The 24864-nt window shown below is 35.4% G+C and overlaps 1 protein-coding gene across 2 annotated transcripts in view; it reads left to right on the forward strand.

Annotated features, from left to right (window-relative positions):
* The window catches only part of LOC105206612, a 110876-nt gene that overhangs the window by 42598 nt on the left and 43414 nt on the right, over window positions 1-24864 (forward strand). Inside the window, exons 2-3 of one of the 2 annotated variants that reach the window (XM_039458981.1) lie at window positions 2438-2521; window positions 23840-23931. In XM_039458981.1, the coding sequence (XP_039314915.1) occupies window positions 2438-2521; window positions 23840-23931 (176 nt within the window). The remainder of the gene's footprint in view (window positions 1-2437; window positions 2522-23839; window positions 23932-24864) is intronic. The other variant, XM_011176097.3, reaches the window with a different exon arrangement.

Here is a 24864-nt window from a genome sequence, read left to right on the forward strand (position 1 = left end):
TTTAATTTAACAATACGATCATCTCAGTTGTGAAAGATTAAACTAATTCTCTAATGATTGTTTCTTTCACTTATATAAAGTTTACACTCAAAGACATTTATTAGACAGAAACAATTAAAAAATGCTTTGTCTAAAAATAGAATAATCACAAAGCAAGATCATAGACGAGCCTTTTAAGAATGTAACGTATATCTTAATCAACAATGTTTGAATTAGGAATGTTTTGACTTGACTTAGTCTTCATCAGCCTAATTACAAAAATTTATCGTCTCACGAACATCGATAACAGCCGAAAGTATTATTATAATATAGCTGTGTGACATATCAAGTCCAAACGTTCCTAATTTAAACATTGTTGACTAAAATATAGATTTTTAAAAAAACCTTATTTATGATCTTTCTTTATAATTATTCTGCCTTTATATCAGAACTTTCATTACTTTGTATCGTTCAAGATACAGTGATTCGGGTCAACATCTTTTTGAGAACCTCTTCATCTCAGGATACGAGAGAATCATCTCGGGATAGGAAAAGAACAAGTGAGTCACTTGTGTGTCGGTCGGGTTTCCTCGGTAACTTCTTACAGATCGATACTTACGGCGATCTGGACCCCAAATTACCGAAGAGGCGCCGCCGAGGAATCAGCCCAATGTACAAACTCGAGCCTCGACGAAGTGTAACGTACGCATCTCCGGACGCGCGTGCGTGAGCGTGTAGCCAGCGCGTATATATATGCAACACCCATGCATTTTATATTGGGCGTGTGTCATCGTCCCCTGCACTCGGCGGCGCGGAACGCTACTACGCGTTCTGAACACATACGAGCATTACTTTCCCTTCGACGATCGCGCGTTCCTCCCTCTGATCGTGAACTTCGCCCTCTGAGAGATATGCGCGCGACAGATATCTGCAAGTTGAGAGCTATGGAAATTGATCGTCGACACGAGCCTCAATTATTCGGGGTTTTCAAGCAAGGACGTTGTGTTATTTCGAAACGATATCGACCGCATACGAAGAATTAAGAGTTTTTCAAGAGGAAAAAGAAAGACTTCGATGATCGTATTTTTCTTTTTTAAGAGAAACACAGAGAAAGAGATAAATATTTTTGCTTAGATATGTCGCAGACGCTCAAAATAATTTCCATGTTTATTTGCAACAATTTGCACAAGATTCGTATTTTCAGCATCAGGTTGAATGAGTCAAAAAATTCTCTATTAATATTTATCTTTTAAATATATCATTTGCGGTTGATCATAGACGACTGCTTTACGTGTAATTTCTTAAGTTTGTTAATTATGTGTACTTAAGGAAACAATTTAATGCAAAGTTTATCTCCGTGTGAGTGATTGGCAAAGCCAATTGGAAATGATTATTCCCAGAAAATTTAATCGCAGATTCGCGTGTATAACTTTAAAAATTTTGTCCGTGCACACTCTCGTCGAAATTCGCAAAGCGTTTAAACTGCATTCCCCGTTTACTCGAGAGAGGGACGGTCAAGAATGAACGTGGTGGAACACCCAAAATAAACGGAGCACATTAACGACAGCCAAGTCTGCTACTTCGTCGAATAAATCCTGTGTAAATGGTCAACAATCTCACGATTAAAACATCTATTTTGGTAGTATTTCCAGTAATAATATTAGAGAGAAACACTGACTTTTCTCCATCAAATTATTTATTGCAATATTTATATTTTTCTAAAACAGAAAGATTTTTTTGAAGCTGCTCGGTGTGTTGTAATTCCAATTGCATTTGGTGCAACATCTTAATTAATCTGAATTCTTTTTTTAAAATTAACGAATAAAAATTATTCATTGCAGTATTTATATTTTTATGAAAAGGAAAGATCTCTTGCAGCCATCATATTTTGCTGCATATGTATTTTGTATGTGTTATATTTATTTATATTTAATGAGAATGTTAATCTTTTGCCTAATTAACATCATATTTCTTATAAAAAAGGTTATTATATATGTATTTTTATGTTTAATATGTATATTTATTATATGTATTTTGCGTCTACTACACTGAGAGAAAAAATACAATATCTTACAACAAAAAAATGTTACTTAACACAAAAAATTATTTACTCCTGAGTCCTAATATCTTATTTATTTGCAATTAAATTAAACATTTTTTAATTGGATTATTTAATGTAAAGAAAATGAAATAATTTTTATTTTAAACATTATTAGTTTATTTGTAAAATTATTATTAAAATGTAAAAACTGTGAAAATACAAAATTATATAATTAAGATAATATTTCTATTTACTTAAAAGTATATTTTTATTTAAATAGAACAAACAAATACTTGCATCAAAATATATGGTTTTAAAAACAAATATTTGTTTTTATTAAAAACAATTTTTTTCTCAGTCTAGTTATGAATTATTAATATATTACACTTCAATTTATTTTTTTTGTTTTTTTCACAGGTATCGTAGCAAGAGAAATATTAATCAATATTGTAACGGAAAGTAATGCGGGCAATACGAGTCAAGAACGGTCGACGGTGCGCAGTAAGTGATAATTAATAAGTTATAAGGTATATATTCACATGAGACTTTATTGATTACTGTTTTTTTTTTAATTCTTAATGCGCGGAGTCACATTATCATATTTTTTTTTTTTGGAATCGCGGTTGCCCCAGTAAACGGATAATAAAATCGTGCGTCCCTCGAGAAAATGATTGTCCGACGATTCAAATGAGAGCCGAATAAAAATGTTCGCCATCGGCAATATCGTCTTTGTAAGGATCATCGGGTCCCTGTTATCGAAAAACCATCGTTCGACGTCGGATCGATGTCTGATGAGTTACCGAACAAGGGAAAACTTTCCTCGCGGCGTCCTCGCTTACGTTTTCATCCCGCGATCGTTAACGGAATTCCGTCGAAGATGCAGCGATTCGTCTTTCCGGATACCACGGCGATTTACTAACCGCTCGGTAATCTCGTTTCCAATTAACGTGTAATTGAAAAGTTTCGCACGACCGTGTTTTCGACGCTCTCTTGGAACTCTTGATAGGGATTTTCTCGAGAGCGACGTATGCATTTGCCAACGCGGGATTGACTCTAAAATGGATTTTATGTTCGCAACTAATCGCCGAGTTGCTATCTGCGAGTTGCTAATTTCTTGGTTATCCAGCGTGTTTGTTTTCGCATTTTTTGTGTTGCGATGGATGTCCTCGACTAAAATTGTGCAGAAAATTTACTTTTGTGTATCAAATACATACAGATGCAGAAAGTGATCACATGTTACTCCATAATTATTTTTTGACATTCAACTCGTGTAATTTCATGCCACTTCTTTAAGAAGGCTTTGGCCACGATGTCTCCTTGTATAATTTTGGCTATAAAATACGAGCTAAAATTTAAAAACTAAAGGTTTATCTAGGTTTATACTTTTTTCCTAATCAACAAAAAATTTTGGTCTCGAATGCCCGAATTTTCAAACTAGCTACAAAGAAAACAATGAAAAATTTGATTTAGAATGGTTTTTGTAGTAAAAATTACTATGTTTTGCTGCACTTTTAAATAAATTGTCTTTAAATAAGTGAGTGGATCTAAATAAATTTTTGCACGAATATTTATTTTAGAGTTTTATTACTATTATATATGTAAAAATTTTGATTTAATTAGTAATGATAATTTCCCATTAAATTTGCAAATAAGTACTGCAAAACGCGATTTTAAGAATAAGAATCAAAAGTCAAGAGCAAATAAAAATTTAAATAACTTTTAAGCCAATAAGTGAAGCTCCAATTTTACACGGATACTTAAACGTAATACTAAAATATTCTAGGAAATTTTTATATTTTTGGTATTATAATTTTTTTTTTTTAAATATGACCCAAAAACATACATCCTTAATTTTGTTTTAACACATAACATTATATAAAATATAATAATTATATTGAATAAACGTATAATAATTGTTAATTATTGTACTTTTGAAAAAGTTGTGCTGTAAATGTAAATATATTTTTATTGTGTTAGTACGTCGGTTTGAACGAACTTCGTTAATGCAGCATTCTGGATACCTCAATGATTTGTCACTGTCGAAGGCGTCGTCGCCCGCTACCGCTCCGTTAATCGTTATATAATCACATTTCTAATTACGATGTAATTAAAAACTCATTGGCTCGAAACGAGGGCGTGCCTCCGGCAGTTCGAATACGCCCTGTGCAGTTCCGGAAGCATGGAAAATGAAACGTGCATCTATCCACGGTCTTGCTTGCTTTTATCGCGCTCTCTGACCTTCAGTTCATGTACTATACGTACATCCTTTAATTCTTAATTGAGGCAGGAGGTGTGGCAGGACTTACACGCCCTGCTGAACGCAACACCCTAATCCTTGACAAATTTATTTGACTCGAGAGTTATATACAAACAGTTACTATCAACAAAGTATATAATTATTATTAAGAAATAGTAAAATGATAAAAATGTTACCGCAACAGATTTTTTTCTAGTTTTTTCATAATTACAAATTGTGTTGTTCTAAAATGCGTTCTAAAAATATATTCTTTTAATTTCTTAAGTGTTCAACCAGCTGTCCAATCTATTTTTCTTTTTTATTTTTACTAAACGACAAATATAATTACCGGCTACAAATTTGCTGAGGAACCGGAACTGACAAGTGACACATTAATGTCAAACACAAAGATAAGATAGACGTTATCTGACTTAAAGTATCCCGTAGATAGTGTCATCAGGAGATGAACTACCCACGCTTTTCCTGCGGCGATGAAGAGAGAACTCATTTCATTACGCACAAAATCGAGAATTGCAATGGTCCGCGACAGGTGACATGTTCGCGATCAAATAATCCGTTCGCGCATTATTAAGTGCGGCAATCGGTGAACCAGATATGAATCCAGCGTTTTTGCATGAACGCAGTTTTGTGGTTTGCATTACCGCATTTATATTATGCAAAAGCCGTCCAGTAATGGATAACAACGGCATTATCCACATACAGAGAAGCTCCAGTTAGCAGAATAAACACGATTCGTCGGTCTCGGCCATCAATTTTGTCATAACCGATTTTAGATATGAACAAAATGAAATATCAATATTGGTCGAAATGTGTTCTAATCTGCAATCACAGTGCATGTTGAAATGCATGTACCAAACCCACGTCATCAAATAAACGAACAACATGATTAAATAACTAATTGTAATAGTTGCGACTGATGCGTGTTAAAAATATTAGTCGATGAAAAATTATGAATAATCGAAAATAAAATAAAATAAGCAACAGGAAAGAGAGACAGATTTTTATTTCCGACTTTCTGCCTTCGGTCGAATGAGTTATGGTGGTGTCATTTATTGCTGAATTTCTTATCGCATGGATGAAGCGACGGGTAATTGAAATCGCGAGTGCAGTCGCGGAGATAGACTTTTTGCCGTGTGCGTTATGGCACTTATAGCGAGCTATGATGTTTTTCGTATTGGACGTCTCGACGGAGACCGGCGACGGCGGGGAATTCTTATTACTTCAATCGTCTCATTAGCGAGTCTGCATTCGTTGATGCGCACCAGTGAACAGAAACGGGAATTAATAGGAGAGCTGGAGACAAGAATGAAAAACGACGGCAGGAGGAAGTGGAAGACACGTGTTATTCCCAAAATAAGTAAATATCAAAAGCCGCACGATTTCGGAAATATCAGTACACGGCGAAGAATTTCTCGAAATATCCCGCGGTGTTTTCGGCGTCGCTCATTTGTAGATGATTATTGTTTCGCTCAAGTCAAATTTCGGATGCGCATAAAATGAATTTATAATGAAGCAATAAAATAAACCGTTGTATAATAACGACGTAAACATCCATTCGTATAATTTATAGCCGATAATAAATGTGTTTTTATTTTTCCTTTGACGCGTCATTAAGAAACGTTTGCTCGCACAAAATGTTTAGTATTTTTAGTAGCAGTTCGAATTATTTTTAAACGCGTTGCCTGTAATCAAGTGCAAAATTTTTTTAAGGAACATAAAATATGCAACAAAATCTGTAATTAAAATCCCTCGAACTGTTGTTCGAACGACTTGAAGTAACGTTATGTCAAATCATCCTAATCTTTACGGAAATTATATTTAGGGAGAATTAGACCAATCGGATGCTCTGCCTTTTTTCTCACTCAACCGATTTTTTTGCCGAGTGTAAATCCTTGAATTACATCTGATTGTGAGATACAACTGTTCTGTGTTTTCTGGGATTTCGGTTTGACGTGGCGGATAAAACGGAAGAAAGAAAGAAAAAAAAGAAATGGCTGCCGTCTTACAGGGCGATGCATCTAAAAAAAAAAAAAAAACAAAAAATAAAACGTGAAAGAAGGACGCGCAATGTTTTTTATTTAAGACAGAATGGGATTTCTTGGTCAAAAGAGTCACGGGTGATGTATCAAGGCAAGGCGAAATAAATATTTGAGCGTTTGCCTTTTCACTATCTTCTCGACGATAATGGCATGAGAATGGCAGATGTGTGCTAGTCGGAAAATTTTTTTTTCCTTGGACACACAGTTTTGCAATTCAGTCAAGCCGCAATTTTCTTCTCTTAATTCTAGTTTTTATAGAAAATGATATTTGTTAGAAAATAGGTATAGATATAATGTATTAGTTTAAAAATTATATAAAAATTAAAATAATTCAATAAAAAAAAAAAAATTCACGAAATTTGATTTGTAACGCAATATTTAACATCAACTGTTAAAACATTTTCCCTCGAAATTTTCTTCAAGTTGGCTCGAAATCAGTAGAATAATATTAAAATGGAGATCGAGGTCTCTGGGTCACTCTGCATGTGAATGAAGAATTGTCGGAGATATAAAAGCAATCGGGTGGTATGACCTTAAAAAGATTTTTATCGCAATCTCCGAGAAACTAGCGAAAATATAGAGTAGGTCGTTCGTACGCGAAGAAAAGTTTCTGCGAAAAGTTGAGGACGGCCGAAGATAAAACGTTAATGCAGATGGAAGCAAAGACGGCTCGAAACAATGGTCGTGAAGCACTTCTTTAAGACGGAATTCGTTTTATCACAATGCAGTCATTGTCCGCTGTACGGGGGACAAAATGAACGCACTTATTAACACAATAATACAATAATCAAAGCATGGCTATCGCTTGACCTTAGTTTGAACATTAATATAAATCTTTCATAATATTCCGTGATCTCTGTGCATTAATCAAGATCTAATATCGGTAAATCTTGATACATCCGTGATGACGCAAAGTGAATGATGCTAATTCAAGAATAAAACTTTTTCCACAAAAAGAAATTGAAATTAAGTAATGCGAAATTTAAACAAATGTTTTATTTTCTATTTATACCAGCAATAATTTTCACTTGTATTGTAACACGATTTTAAATTATTAACATGGTTAATAATGGTACATGAATAAATATTATGTAATTATGAGTATAACATATAATCATATTGTGATACTATAATCGCATTATGAATTATTAATTAATTAATAGAATGTGCATATCTTTAATATTTTTTTATCGAGATTATTGAAAGACCCTACAGATATCATATAATATTACATGATCTCTCGCGGATAAAGAAGGCAAATGATATCATGCGAAAGAAGGCAGGAATAGTAACTGGAGAGCAGCAGGTTTTGCTGACGGTAATCTAAGACGCGAAAGGACCACTTAACACCTATTCGCGGCAATTAACCTCAACTGGGATGACGAACTTGAACTATCTTTCTTCCTTTCTCTCAATTTAATTCAATATATTCGAGACATCCGATGAATTTATTTTTCAAATTCGAGACGAACTCGTACATTAGCACACAATTCGCAATATTAGAAGAGAATGCGCCGAACGCGCTCGGAAAGAACAATTCTGCTGAAAATAATTATGTTGAATCATTTGAAACGTTGTATCGAGTATTTAACTTGTTTGCTAGAATGTCAAAACTATTTGTAGCGACGTTATCGTGCTTGGGCGTCCTACATACTTATTTTGATGGCTCAATATAAAATTATTTTCTGATCTATATCTAGGCACGTTTTTAGACGCTGCAGTAAATTTGTTCTTTTTGTGTGCATACGAGTTTTGCAAAAGAAAATCTAAAAAAAATAGACATTTCGACATGCACAGAAGTTTTCGCATCGCGTTTTCGAAATGGTAGCGTCTAGGATTGCTTTCAAAGATTGTCTTCATGCATATCGTGCGCCGTGACGCTTTTCCTCAGTGAGCAATCTCTATTCTTCCGAGTATGTGGCGTGATAGTGCAGTGAGCGAATTTCCCTGAATTTGTAGAACGGGCAGTCAGAGTGCATCTCTGAAAAGAGACTCTCTTAAAGCCATAAATGATACGCATTGAGCTTGCAGTCTCTTTGTACATACGAATTGGCGCGAGAGTGTAATTACATTCAGCGATGTCGAATTAAACGGGACGGAGATGCTTAATGAGAACAGACTAAATACCCGGTATGCCAATCTGCTGCGATATTCATGTTTTAGATACTCGCATCGCTAATCGGATAATGGATCTTCGTGTGTGTGTACAATACTGTGATATCCCTTTCTATCTATATATTTACTGTAGATATTTTACTGTAATTTTTATATGAAATATATACGAATGTTTTATTTAGTTTTTCAAGATCTCTCTGACACACGTTGGTTTTTTGTGCTAGAATTTTTAACCTAGTTTAGAAAAGTGCAATAAATTTTTTAGTCGAGGACTTTGTAAAAATCTTATTTGCACGAGCGATGTTGAAACTATGTGAAATGATTTGCCAGCTTCAAATAAAGTTTCTAAACTGACATTGTAACAATTATTTAATGCATCGTTTATACTAAATTGTTATATGCTATTTATTATATTATAATATGTACATATAATAAATTAATATTGCAATAGAAATCTAATCTTACAACATTAAATTCTTGTAATATTCAGAATCTCGCATTTTCATCTTTTCACGAAATTAATTAGCATGTGCACACACACACACACACTCACAAATATACATGAAATCCTTGCAACATCGCAAAAGAGTTAATGTACTTTCTTCGCTGTCTGTAAAAATTATTCAGCACGTTTGCTCTGCGATATACACATCGCGCGTTTTGCTGGCAGAGGAAATTTATTTGCGAAGGCACAACGACACATTAAACGCGCTTAACGATAAGACGAGTGATATGGCAGGTACATAAACGATCGTTTAGTCATGTGCGTCGCTGTGCAAGCAGTTCTAAGTGTCGGCGAAGAGTGTCTTCCCATGAGTGCAATTATCGCTCGGCGAGCTAATCGTGCGAGCGATTTTCATGACTCCGCACGATGGAACATTTGCTGTTTCAAAAGGACTTCTGTAATCGTAAAGTCTGTTCGTTGATACTCTTTATGTGTACGAACCCTTTATATGTACGAACCTATTCGAGGGAATTACATACCCTCCCCAAAAAGAGATGAGCTAATGGCGGAATTAGTCCGACTAATCAGGTAAATGCGGCGACTGACCGCAGTTGCGGTTGTAATTGGGGCGGATGGTCCGTAATAACTTTCGACGCGCGTTAATTGATTTTATGACATTTTATTCACCTTTGTCATCTTTTTTCAAGGAATCATTGAGAATGCAACCAAATATTTTTTTAATATGCAACGTTGATGATGAAAGAATGATAAAAGAGCATTTTTTGTCGAAAGAGAGAGAGAGAGAGAGAGAGAGAGAGAGAGAGAGAAAAGAAGATGATAATTACTTGAAATATCGATCGTGTCTTTCTAGAGATGCGTGCGTCCCGTAATATCAATAATATATGTATAATAAATGACAATTTAAATTTTAACAATGTTTTGACTCGTTATCATCTCGCTATATGTTATTGCGGATTGTGAAATGGATGGATATCATGCATCGACGCCTTAATACGAGTAAATCGCTTTTGCATTCGTGCAGTTTCCTTACGCTTGAACGCATATCAATCCGCGGCGAGGTCGTCTCAGAAAACGCGCAAAAAAATACAAACATACGATCTGGATATTCGATACGCGAAGCCAATTCGTCAGTAAGCCTCGCAAATGCTATCAACGTGTTAAGCTGCTTTGAACTGATGCCCCAGCTCTATCAAATGCGAAAGAGAGTTATTCTGGCGAAAAAAAGGGACGACAAATTCAGCACGAATAGTGTCAAGCATCATTGCCAACACAAAAATTGCTTTCACGGTAGAAAACGGTAGCGACGCTTGTATCGATGAATATACAGATAGCGTGAAATTTGTGTTCCATTTTTTGACGAAAATAGGTTTCAAGAGCGGCGGAACGTGCAGAATATTCTGTGAAATTGAATGTTCGTAGCTCTATTGAAAATCCATCATTTTCACTGTTTCGTATCGCCGCTGCGTACGATTGCGCGAACGATCCGCGAAGAAACCCGTCTCCATATCGTGTAATTTACGGTAGCTATTCTGGACAATGATACGCAACTCGCTTTTACGTACGCAAGAGTAAAATGTATTAGCAGCATCCGTTGTGTGTCGTGTATTGGGAGACTCTTCTGACGAGTGCAGCTATAATTATGTTGTTTAATTGGCTAACGAGAGCAGGCGGGGATCGACAAAGAAGTGCAGAAACGATGCCCTGATTGGTCCATTCACTAAACTCGGCCACGTTTATTCACGTCGTAATAATCCGAAAATGCTACGTTGATTGCCGATGACTACCGGGTATCATGTTTGTTACGTGATAATCTCTCTTAAATGCTTTTCTGTAATAATTTATATGTGCACAATTCACGTCAATTTTCGATATTGTACATAATAATGGATTAGGACAGTTTAAATTAACTTTAAAAATGAATTAAATGAAATCTTTATCAGTTAATTATATATTTGCCTTTATTTTAATTACACATCGTCGCGCAATTATGCGTTATCTCCATACATTTTGTAGATTTATCGTATGAAGTGTGGAAATTAAAATTTTTACTAGTAATGCACATGATGAATTGTTATTTTAACGGCAGAAGAACTTTCTTTACTTTCACGTTATTTTCCCGTAATATTTTTCTGTTCAGCGAATAGCATTTTTCTCTTAAATTACACGGCGCATGTATGCTCACTTTCATGCGTAAATTTACAGCCATATTCTACGTAAAGTATTCGAGCCGAATAAGACCCAGCACTAAATAAGGGTCACTTCTAAATTTCTAATTACTGCACTTCGTGCCTAGAGTATATGCTTAAAAGATGTGTCATAGTAGGACGTACGTAAATGGAGACTGGAGAATTGGAACTGGCAACAACGCGTTTGTTTGGTGCAACAAAAATTTGTGATAAAGTGACTGTATGAACCATTTTTATAAAAATTTGCTGCAAAATCTTTTAATATATCTTATTTTATGGTTCATTATAATATGACAATATTATTCAACTTTCTAATTATAAAAATTATTGATTTCTTGAAATAAGTATATTTTTTTAGAAACAATGTACTTATTAAGTAGAGCCATTGTTGTTATTTACTTGTTATGTGTGAAACTTACACCAGAAAATAATGAATTCAATGCTGTTACTTTTGAGAAGCTAAAATTGCCTTCATTGTTTAGAAATATGCAAGATTAAAACATCGATTAAAGATACTCATGATGTTTAAGAGTAAATTCTAAGGGATTTTATTTTTCTGAGTAATAATTATTTTGAAACTGATTTAGAAGATAATGTTTAGTTTCTTTATTATTTTCAATTTATTTTTGATTTGGGCTCATTATATTCACAAACATATAATAAAGCAATGTCTCAGTTAAAAAAAATTTTGTTTATTTGCAATTAATATTTTATAACATTAGAATTAAAGAAAATTAAATTGAGTGGGCGTGATTTTACTCAATTTCAGATACCTTATTGCTTTTTTATTTATATTTCTTGCAAACATTTTTCACAAGAAATATACGTATGTTCATTAGAATTATAATAAAAGTAAAAATATAAAATTTTAATAAACAAAGAGTTTTCGGAATTGCGCTATAATGCTAAAGATACATTAGGAATTTTCCGAGAGAGAAATAACGTTCACTACTTTCGGCGGATGGAAGAAAAAATTCACACGTTCGCTGATGGCTTGCTCATCGAAAAAGAATATACACTGTTACGTTGACGTAGCGTATATAATATAGAATGAAAGAAATGAGACAGCGCTGAGAATTACGTGACGTGCATGCCGCGTGAGATACAAGAACGCGCGATTATGGCTGTCGTCGTTCTTCGCCGAGAGGAGCCGTGTTTGCGCGCAGCTACAGTTGCGAGGGACACGTGTGAGATCGGGTGATGCGAAACCATGGGAACACGAAACGCAGATCCGCATTCGCATGTGCACCGATCTGACGCATACGTTTGCCCACCGCGCGCCGAATTAACTGGGTCCTAATTGTCCGTCGCTAATTCAACCTCTCCAGTTCTATGCAGGGCCGTTGTTCTGCACCAAGCGAGTAATCTCTGCGCGAGACTGCAGACGACTCTCGAACTTACCGCTCGTGCGAGTTACGTCAATTGGTGAACCATAAAATAGCGCTTCCGCCGTGATTTCATTCAATTTCTTCAATTGATGGAACGCGGAATGTAAAATGTCTAGTCCCCTAAGTGAAGATAACAAGTTCTTTTGCATTTAATCTACTGTAAATGCAGCATCGAGCTAATTTTATTTATATAAAGCACGTGAGTAATTAATAACTTAACGTTAATATAGTTAGCACTGTCGTGGTGTAACACCGATACAGTTCGAGCAACGATTTGCTCGAGCTGAGAAAGAAATCTTGGAACAGAATTATTTGTAATAGCCTGTAGAGAGTCAGAAAAGTGAATTGATTCACAATTCCATGATTTCGATTATTGAAATTGCAGAAAATACTTTTGAAAGAAATGAGAAAAAGAGTTAATGTACTGGTACAAGTTAAAAAAGTTTGATAGAGAATTGAGAATAAGAATAACGAAATTCGGTTATGTATTACAAATAAAGCACAAAAATTGTGCATACAGGATGTTGTTGAAACTTATCATCTTTGTACTTTTGATACACTATTCTCGAATTTCTGCGATAGGTTTTATTCTCAAGAGTTTTATGCTCAACGCTCGAAGTGGAAAGTGGGTTACAAGTTGCTTTAACAAGAAAAAAGACTTACATTTGAATTGTCAGTTTTGAAAAGATATAATGTCCTCAATAAAAATTTTACGGAAAATGAAAGAAACTTTTTTCTAATTATTGAAATCAGCGCCATCGAAATTTGCATAAGCACTTTATTGGTGATCTGTTTACAATTGTTGGTAGTGGTAACCATTTTTGAAATTTATCCTCCTGGCTAAATTAAATTTGAATATTCGAATGACGCTTTTTCGAAACATTGATGCAAATTCATAAAGTGCCTGATTTTTATTAATAAAAACAATTTGAAATTTGCTTCAAAAGTACGATTTATTTTTTTTACTATATCAAAAAAAAAAACGGGAAATGAACACTGAAAGTAATTTGCAAAAATTACAGAAAATGTACATTATATTATCTGATATCGTTTGAAAAACGATTGGTGAATTTAGAAAGTAGAATGCCAAAAATTAAAAATCTTTTTTGTTTTCGTTCAGTAAATGACACCTTTTCGAAATTCATGAAACCATTTCAAGATTATTTCTTCTGTTCCAATACAGAATATGACCCTTTTTCGCAGATAATGCACACAACAACATAATTTATTTATTAATATCGAAAATATTTTATACAAAGAAAGATATTTTGTATCCGCGTCAGCATTATAGAAATTATACAATATACATATAATCACACAGAACATTATAGAATAAGTTATATAGGAGAGTCTCCGCGCTTAGTAAACTATTCTCGAGGATCATGTACCGATCACACGGAAATCGTGTGGCGCTAAATCTTCGAGAATCGACGCAGAATCATTCATTCGGGTATTCGCGCAAATCGTCGCATGACCCGACACTTGCTTCTTGCTCGTTGTGTGCGAAGTAATGCGACACCATCCAGAGTGCGAATCGAAGCATGCGTGCCGATCTTTGTGTGCGGCAAAATTGCAATTCGTTGTTGCAATCGTTTCCTTTTGTTCAACGTCTCACGCCACGAACCGTACCAGCGTTCGATTTCGATAGCCTGTAAATTCCACAACCGCGCGTGCTTCACGCTTTCTTCATCGCCGCGCTTTCTTCGGTTCGCCGCCATTCCGCACCGAGATTCTCCAAGTTACATCCACACTCTCTTTCTCCCGCGTTCGCGATAGCAATCTGATCGCTGCACTTTTCTGTACGCATCAAGATATCCGTCGCTTCCGGAGCTCCAAGCTCGGTTCCATTTAGAAAATTTCCGGTCGCGTATCGTGCAGCAGCGAGAGATCAGTTTCAACATTTCCGAATGTCCGCTCCCCCCTCCCATCACAGCCGTGTTGCCTCATCCTTTGTAATATAACTTTTAATAAACGTGAGTGATCTCGTGCAATCAAATTATCGTGCAATCATATTGAACGTTCCCTTGATTATCTTCGATTCCCGGTTCTCAAATCTGAAAGCTTATACGAATTACTACAGCAACAAGCGAATCTTCCCCGTTACAAAAGATGTAAGCAACTTTTGTATTTATATATATATTTTTTTATTTGATCGAAAAATTGTCATCATAAAAATCATTTTCGACATCGTTGAATAAAAAAATTATTTTTTATTTGGACGTACTCGGACGATAACTTTTAGTTCGCTCTTCGTTTTTTTTTTTTTGTCGAATTTGCAACACCTTTTTGGGTCAACGACACGCACGCGGTACAGTTACTTGATTAACGACGTGGACGGATTTGTATTTGGCCATTCGCCTGTGTAAGCTTAGTACGACGGACCAGATGGCGGAGTCTAGTTGGCTATGCTATCTGCCCTATATGGGATGACCCACGCTGTAAATCAGGATTATCTTAGGACCTCGACCGAGATATGGAAAATAGCTGAAACAAATGTCGCGCGCTACTTTCTGAAATATAATTTCTATTTACCCAAATATTTCTGAATTCGCATAATCTTTCGAGCAACGTTGGCCGAACCGGACGATGATTCAACATCTCCGGGCAACTTTTTCATTATTCGCCCATACGTTAATTTACTATGCTATCTATAAATGAAACATGGATATGAAACTGCAATCCCGAGAAATTATTCATTTGTTAGATGCAAAATCGAAACGTGTGGACGATGGAAAAGGCAAATCCATTATTAATCGATAACAAATTTCTCATTTTATTTTTCTCTTAAGTCTTTGATTAATATTATTTAATAAACAAATTATAATATATATTAATTAAAAAATTATAAACCGCTGAATTGGTTATGTCAGACATATGTAATCTCTGGCTGCCAGGAAATTTTTTTTACTCTAATTTCAATTTGCAGATAGTATACTTCCCGATTGAATGATAGCAAACAATAGTAACGTAAAAATTGCAATCATCATAAATTTTTGCGTCGTATCGTAAATATCAGCGAGCAGCTGATATTGCTTTGAAGAATGGTGTCTTGCGAGCAGCAACAGAGATGATTCACATCGAGTCGTCAGAATTCGCGCGATACACTCGGACAACTCGCTACGCGAAGCTGCCTGACCGGATCCGATTTCTCCGTATACACACGGCCACTTGTCCGACGAGTAAATTAATGACAAATCGACCGGCTGGCGTATAACAAGTTACCCGATAGGCTTAAATCCGTCGCGCCGTAATTGTGATAGCTGAAGATACATAGTCCAATTACATCTCGGTGCGAGAGTTATTCGACTTGCGCTGCTCTGTTTTGCATACCGATGACAATTGTCGTGTGCACCGCGGAAACGGGGAGAGCTATAGGCACAAAACTCATTCCCCCGAGTGCACGCCTGACGCGGACGCGTAGCGCGACATGCGCCTTTCATAACTTACAAACGTCAAGGGAAATTCGAAAGCGTATAAAATTCCGCGTAGGATAATAATGACGGTGGTGAGACAGCCCGTGAGCGTAATGATATTCATAATGGCACCAGCAACGCCATATTACCGCCTTACAAGTCTCATGATGTAAACCCTAATGGAGGAAAAAAAAAATCCCAATGCATCTCTTGGTAAGCGCAACCGGATCTTTGTAAATTGCAATTTTACACGCAATTTTTCTCCCGTGTCTCCAGAAACTCGCTCAATCTCTTTCGAAAGTATTCTTTCGAAAGCGAGCTTTATTCGCGTCTCGCTGTACTATCTTTTTTCGAAGGCCAATCGATATTAAATTTTTTCTCAGAGGAAAGCTTACGCCGTTGAAAATATCGTGAAATTCAATGTATTTTCAAGTTGCGCAGGTACATTAAATTTAATGTATCCATTACTAAAGTACGTGCGTGAAATTTAGTGCACTTTTTGACAATATTAAATTTTTTAATGTACCTACTTGAAATGTAACTACTTTGCTTCCGTTGCATTACATTAAATTTTACTGCATATTTTTAACATCGTATCAGAGAGGAATCGATAAAATTGTGCAGATGTACGACGAGGGTGATCTTCATTCTGCTCTACATTTTACATTTCTGTTGCGTATTTGGCAAAGTGGAGAAAGAAATATCGAAAAATTCGTTGAAAAAGCATTTCGTGCTCCGTCGATTGAGACTGATGAATCCGAACAAACGCGACGCGAATAATAAATGAGATGCAGATTTAATTCGCAGTTTAATGCGAACCTCATTAGCACGCGTTTGCGCCCGATGTACGTCACGCCCGCGCCGGTATAAAACCGCGCATGCAACTAGTCATCATCGCGGTATTAAGCGGCATTATTAAAATATTAAATATTATATGCGCGCGCGCGTGGCGGGCGCGACGCGGCGGTCGGAGTTTATTTGAATTTAATCACGGGGCAAAGTGCTCGTATTAACCGGGATACATGGCTCTTCGTAGAGCGACGAGGAGAAGAAGGCGTAGGCGTGAAGGAGGTGGAGGGGACGAGGACGAATTTAATATTCGCCGTGGGCGAGCGCACTCTCGTACGTGGCAACGAATATGCGGATAGCCCGGTGACTGAATTGTCCGAACAAATTTGCGCGCGCCCGTCGCCGCGGAAACACGTGGAAAATCGTGCAACGCGAAGCCACGATTCCGCAACGACAGCTCGGTTTATGCGGATCACTTTGTTCGACGTGCAAAATTTTCCCGCGTTCGCGTAACGTCCCTCTCGTCTCGTCGATCGCGATTTTAACGGCGGGACAGGTATCGTACACTTGCGGCGTTGCGGAGCGAGCTTGACGTGCCTATCAAACGCACGTCACACCCGGTCGGACGAAATGATTCGTTGTTGCTGTATCGGAGCTCACGAGCTGTTATTACAGTTCATCCGATCGCGTGCACTCAAATATTTTCACGGTAAATATTTACAAGGTTTTCACGATATATTTGGATGAGATGCTGCTACGTTATATGTGTTGCAGTTATTTATTTCGCTATTGGGATTCGCTGAGTTATCCAAGGTACAGAGATGCGGAATTTTTGAAATACGTGGACACACGTAGCGTATATATCTGTTGTATGTTCCTAAAATCTTTTAAGGATGTATGGAGTCGTATCTCAAAACATTTCCAAAAATATAAAAATTTCGTTGAAAATTCTAGCATCACGTTCGAGCACAATTTTACTTATTGGTTTAAAAGTTGTTTTATTTTTTGTTTACTCTTGATTCTTACGTGAAATCGCGTTTTGCATTACTTATTTGCACTGCAATTTTGATGAGAAAATAGCATTATCAATTAAATCAAAAATTTTACGTACAATAATAAAACCTTAATAAACATTCTCTAATAAACAAAAATTTATTTAGCTTTGCTGACTCGTTTAAAAGTTATTTATTTAAAACTGCAGCAAAATGTAGTAATTGTTAAAACATTTTAATTCTTAAAATTGCAAAAACCGTTATAAATCAAATTTTTCCTTGTTTTTTTTTGTAGCTAATTTCAAGACCAAAATTCGGGCATTTGCGGTCAAAATTTTTTGTTGACGATTACGAAAAAAAAACTTAGAAAGGCCTTCAGTTTTTAAATTTCAATAACTTTTAGCTCGTATCGTATAACAAAAACATTTTTAAACATTTTGCGTATTCTTGTGCCAATCGTTAAAGATTCATTTTTGTAACTTTACTTGAAGTTCTCTGCACTGACTGATATTATAATTATTCTTATATAATGAACAGACATTGAATTAGGCATCTCTTAAAAAAAACAGTAGATTTTATTAAAATACTTAACCACACGTTTAATGTATATCAGTATTTAAAATTTAAAGTGTAGGAGAACGAACGTACATTTTACTCGGAAGAATAAAAACATCCGTATCCGGTGAGACTCTGGACAAGGGTTGATAGCTTTCGCTACTCGAAACGCGGAGGCGAGAGGGAAAAAAATTGGATGAGATCGTTCTCCCTCGCGGCCACTGACGCCTCTTCCTTCGCGCTCTCGTATATTTGCGAGATCCGTTTTTGCCCGCGACTTCTTTTTATTGCCGTCGCCATTGACGTCAATCTCGCTCCCATAAAAGCCGTCGCACATGTGCGAGGTTCCGTGCGAGGTGACCTCACGGACGAACACGCGAACTTGCATCGTCCGTACTGTTGCGCTTTAAAGAGCCAATCAAAATTCTACGTTGACCCACTTTGCGATTGATCAACGATACTACGCGTTCGCGAGTCAACGATGCGGCCTGATAATCGCCCCCAAACGCGATCGCGATCCGACGCTGCCCATCGCAGGAAGCTATTATCGCTTCCATGCACCGACGTGTCATCCAAATTGCATGCGAAGCAATGAATAAGAGAGAGCCGATACTTGCGCGTTCAGCAGGAAGCGAGCTGAAAAAGTCTACTTTTATTCTACCTCTATTTAAACTTTAAAAGCATGAGCTTTGAGAGACAAGTGATACATATATTACATATCTTTCTGCAATATGCATACGCGCGTGGGAAATGAGGCAATTTCTTTTGCTTGATTTTGTAGGAAAGTGACTTTCATAAACGGTACGTATGTATCGGTACGCTGGAATCTTGTGAAAAAATTGACATAGTACCTATGAAATATTATAGACATTCAGTCAGGGGAGCAAGCACCTGCTTTTTTGCGAGCATAAAAAAATGGCAATATACTCTGTTATGACCGGGAAGTATATCAACACATTTAAATTGAGTAAAACGACGGTCGGAAAAGAATCTCAATGCTCAATCATATTATTTTAGGTGAATTTATATTCATTTACAAGTTCTCTCAAACTGCGCGCCGTATATTTATCGGACTTTAAAATGCAGCTGTCAAGCAGAACAAGAAATATAACATCACAATTTAAATTGCTAGTCAATTTAATAATTTTGATTCCTACATTAATCTCTACAATCTCCCTCTCCCCTTCGAAAATTGTAAAGAATTTATTACGAGAAATATTACCCTGAATCATCTTACATTTTGTGCGTGTATATTAATAATGTTTTGGCTATACAATACGAACTAAAGTTATTGAAATTTAAAAACTGAACGCTTTTCTAGGTTTATTCTTTTTTTCCCTAATCAGTAAAAAATTTGGGTCGCGAATGCCCGAATTTTGGCCCTGACTTACACTGTAAAAAGATTTTCTCAAAATTACCCTCTACAATAGGTGTAAAATTACTAAATAGTTGTAAATTTCCATGCATTGGTAAATTTGCAACATACAAAGGTAAGATTAATTTTGTGATTTGTAATTAAGCACCTTACAGAAATATTATAAATTTGCAACATATACAAAAAGTTATAGAAGAGATAAGCGATACGTTTTGCAATTGTATTACGTATTATATATTTAAATATTGTCTCTTTATCATACGTGTTATAAATAATAGAATGATTACTGTGCTCCCACATAGTGATACGTTAATCGTTATATTTTACAGCGATATATGGAATATTGTACTACGTAAAGTTCGAAAAATTTAGATAAGTACATATATTTAAATATTCTGCTATATACGTAATTTTCCGTATAAAATAAAATATTTGTACTCAATAAAAGCAAATCTATATATTTTTGGTGGAAGTGCACAATTTCTATAAAATTACATGATGTTTTTTATTTACGCGACTAATCGTATAATTTTTACATCTATGTAAATTTACTGAATTTTTTTACAGTGTAGCTGCAAAGAAGAAAACAATGACAAATTTGATTTATAATTATAATGGTTTTTTCAGCGAAAATTATGATATTTTGTTGCAATTTTAATTACATAACGAGTACATTTAAATAAATTTTTGCACAAATATTTATTAGAGTTTTATTGATATATGTAAAAATTTTAATTTAATCGGCAATACTACTTCTTCCTCAAATTTACAAATAAACAGTGTAAAATGCGATGTTACATAAAAATCAAAAGTAAACAAAAAATTAAATAGCTTTGAAACCAATAAATGAATTGTGCATAAATTTTTATACAGATACTCAAATGTAAGACTAAAATATTCTATGAAATTTTTATATTTTTGAGATATAATGTTTTGAGATACGACCGTACATCCATAACCAGTTCGACCATCGAGGCATTAAAAAAAAAATTGTTCGCGAAATTGCACTTTCTGATTTATGTTTTCCTATGCAATAAGCAGCCACGAAGACAACGGTGATCAATCATCTTTTTTTGGAAAAATAAACATAATTTTCTTACAGGAAACAAGCACTAAATCAGCACTTTGCCGTCACTATGTTGAAACGTTAAAATAGATGCCTCTACAAATCACGGTCGAAATATTTTATTTCGGAGCGTGTTGACAGTTCATTCATAAATACGTATCGTATAGCCGATAAAGCAGAGCATTTTTTAAACGGGAAACTGTTGTTCTCGATCAAATTTTATAGTCAGCGCACCTTGGATTTATTATCAGGGAATAATTGCTGATGTTGAATATGCATTTATGCGCGTCCGGTTTGCCGATACCAGTTTGCCGATACCTATATCGACTGAAGGCAATTGAAATTCAGTTTTCCACGGTACTCGCGAGATGCGGAGGAAACGTTAAGCAATAATTTCAGTCCGCTTACCACCTACACGGGAAGAATTAGCGGGCTTAATGTGCAGTTGACAGAATGACGAATCGCGCCAGTCCTCTTCTCGCCTACGCGCGCAATACAGTTACCACGTTCCGAAAACGCATAAAAGTTAATAAGCGTAAAGTTAAATTATTAAATCATAATTTAATTAATATTAAATAGCTGTTGATTAACATATTAAATAATTATTCAATTGAGCAATTTAAATTTCTGTATAATGATACAATAATATATGACGATAATGATAAAATAACCATGTAGAAATTTGGAGGAAAAGGAATTATTAAATTATAAAATTAATATCGAAGAAAACTGAAACAAATAAAACTGTCAAATATGAAATTAATAAATTTAATAAATCCCCGAATAAATATTGATATACACCAATAAGTCACGCGCGTCGTTTATATTTTGAGGATAAAATATTTACAGATGAAATATTTGATAGTCTGTTTTATAAAATAATACATATATTTACAGATTTGCATTGTATTGTTGCAAAATTTAATTTTGTTCTTTGCTCTTGAAATAAATCATTCGTGCAAACATTCGGAGCTTTTACGAGCTCTTCGAAATTACTCTTGCGCTTCTTCGAACACCGAATTCTCGTATTCGAAGCTCGCTTTTCCTTGCGCGGATGAATGCAAATGGTCGGAATGGCATCGTTTCACTGCATCGACTTCGTTCGCTCGAGTCAACAAAAACAAATCTCTACTAGACGGGTCGATAGTTTCGGTACTTCAGAGCGCTCCGAGGAGACCGGAGGGCCCGTTAGCTCCGTGACGGGGCAGTTAGCCAAATTCGCGAAAACAGGACAGACCGGAGCTGCTGAATTTAGTCGTTGTAACTCGTGTCGATGTCAAGGACTTTCGTCGATGTAATTACACTGCCGCTGCAGTGCCGGTGAGGTTTTGACGTTCGTGTAACGAACAGGTAGCGCAGTTTCCCCTCACTGTAAACCACGAATGCTGCAACGGGAAAGAGAAGCTTCGCTGCGTGTCGTCGATCGCAATGTTCGATTGGGCACAAAATACCGCTCTATTTGCGGAAAGAGTCCCTCTCCCTCTCACCCCTCTGATTTTGGAAAGGGTTTTACGTGCGAATACCAATGTCGCGCTCGATTGGCTTTGACCATCGAAAATATTTCTCTTTCCGAATTTATCGGTGTCCAAAAAGCAACGTTTAATTTAATATTTTTGTTGTTTATTTTAAATAAATGGCAGTAAAAAAAAACCCGCTGCTACGAATTTATGGTGTTTATACAGTCAACTGCAAATAGTGTTGATATATAAAATTTAAAAAAATTTTTTATGAATTTTTATATATATATATATTTGAATATTTCGCGTTCACGCGCGCTATGATGAATTTGGAGTGATTTTTTCCCGTAGCAGAAAATTGAATATTTTTGCTCGCGGTGCGAAATTTTGTGACAGTGAAAAATTCGTTTATCGATAATGAGGGATGCCAGTTTAATGGACGTTAAAACGCTTCGTCAGTAGTCGGATAATTACTTATTGGCGGCCGTTGAATAATTTTTGATTCCAACACGATCCGTCGGTGAAACGTTAAATATTGCATGCAACACACTTTTTTGCATGCGCATCTCGTAAGCGCTTTTTGGCGCGTTGCTTAATTTCCATGTAATCGAATGCATAAAGGTGGAAAACGGCGATGTCCGGTATACGAACCAAAAAAAAGGAAAAAAGTGCAAAAGCAGCCATCTCCGGTCGATATACCAACGTTCACCAAGTATATTCATTAATGCGGAAGCTTCGTGAAAAGCTTTTGTAAAACTCCGTATTACGATGTAGACTCCGATGCACCCTTTTTTCAACGTTGCCTGTCGCTTGTTAACACTTGAGTAGTTCTGCAAGAGAGTCACTTGACTTATAAAGTTAGGTACTGGATTTAGTATGAAGTAAAAGTACAAAGTGCCTTTAATACTTCAGGTGGAAAAGAAAAAACAAAAAAAGATTCAAAATCGTTTTATCAGGAAAGAAATTTTTAAAAGTTTTATCGTATCTCTTTGAATCTTTAATTTGCTTAATAATGTATGCTTTAATCTGCATTACGTAATTTACCAACGCAACATTTTAATTTAGTCTGGAATTTAACGGATCTGGCGCGGCCTTGTCGCGTCGGCATTGAGATAGCTTATAAACATAGCCGATATTTACCGGCTTCGGGACAATAGAGAGCGATGTCGAAACGCGACTGGCCCGCATCGGATCTCGAGACAATGACGCTCTTGTTTTCGGGGATTTGACGAAAGCACGGCGCAGCGATTCGTAGCGAGAAGACGTGTTGAGCTCAGAAATAAAATTATACTTTGCATCTAAGCTGCAGACATCGATTTCTTTACCCATCTTTTACGCTTACATTAACATCAGTTTAATTAATTAAGAAGTGTTATTTTTTATAATAAATTCTTTACAGTTTTTTCTAGGATTGAGGAAAGAGTGGGGGCATAAAAAGCATCTTATAGATGCTTTTTAGTATAAATATAAATGATTAAATTGTCGTCGATTTAATGTGTTACATCGCAGATTCCGGCTTCAAGTAATTTTATTGTGTTTTAAAGACTGAAATATTCGTTGCGCAGTTCGCATGAGATAAAGATTGTAATAATAAAATTATTATACGCACACGAACATTTAGTGTAACGGCTCGTATTGACATTATTTCGTTATATTTCTGATTTAATTCTTCCGAGCCTAATTCCTCTTAATTTATTTCATTAATTAATTAATTGTTACAGGTCCGTCCGCAGACTTTAGCAGACACACTCTCGTGAGACCGCGAGTGTACCACAGCAGGACGAAAAGGCAGATCTCTTCAACCAAAGAAAATGTGAGTCAAGCCATTGTATATTATAGCGGGAAGAATTTAATTTTTCACACTGTAGCAGCGCTGCCATTCAATCACTGAAGTCACTTTTTGTTACTTTTTATTTACAAGTCACTAAAATATTACTATTGTCCAAAAAGGATTACTATTATCATCTTTTTCGTCCTGAGTTAACATGAAATTTGCAAAATATGTGCGAGAGTGGTTCATTGACGAACCAATCAAAACTGTCTTATGGCAGATTCTTATTTTGAGGTCTCTCTAGTCTTCTAGGGTTTTTAACCAAATTCACTAACAACATCTACACTATCTATATTATTTTTTAAAATCTACAGTTATTTTCTATACATTTAAAGAATACGTTTTTCTTGGTTGCATTTTTAAAAAAGTATATTTTTTGTTATTTAATGAATGTATTTATCTTTGTTTTATCTAGATAATAATAATGTTTATTTTTTTATTATTATAAATATTTTATTTTGTTTAATATCTCTTAGTCTTTTGTTTTATTATGTTTAATAAAATACATTATTTATATTATTTAATAAAACTGCAACAAAAATGTATTGATATTTTGTCATTTAAGCTTCTTTCTGCTTTTTCTTTATTATAAATTTTAAAATCATGCTATCGAAAACTTTTGCTACATGTTAAGCAAGCTATACAAAAATAGATCCCGGAAAATAAGAGTTTTTTTTGCTCAAATGGTCTTAATTACGTTGAAAATTTGATGAAAAGTGGTTTTTAGTTATTATTTTATGTCTAAAAAATTACTATATGTCACTTTCTGTCTAAAAGTAATCACTATTTCACGTTTTTTTCGCCACTTTCTTAATAGTAGCACTGCTATAGTTTCGCTTAGTGGGGTTTATTCAATCACTGATTCGAACATTTGAATCGAAACAGTGCGACAAGCTTACAATATTTTTTACAACG

Source organism: Solenopsis invicta, chromosome 16, assembly GCF_016802725.1.
Source record: "Solenopsis invicta isolate M01_SB chromosome 16, UNIL_Sinv_3.0, whole genome shotgun sequence".
NCBI classification, from domain to species: domain Eukaryota; kingdom Metazoa; phylum Arthropoda; class Insecta; order Hymenoptera; family Formicidae; genus Solenopsis; species Solenopsis invicta.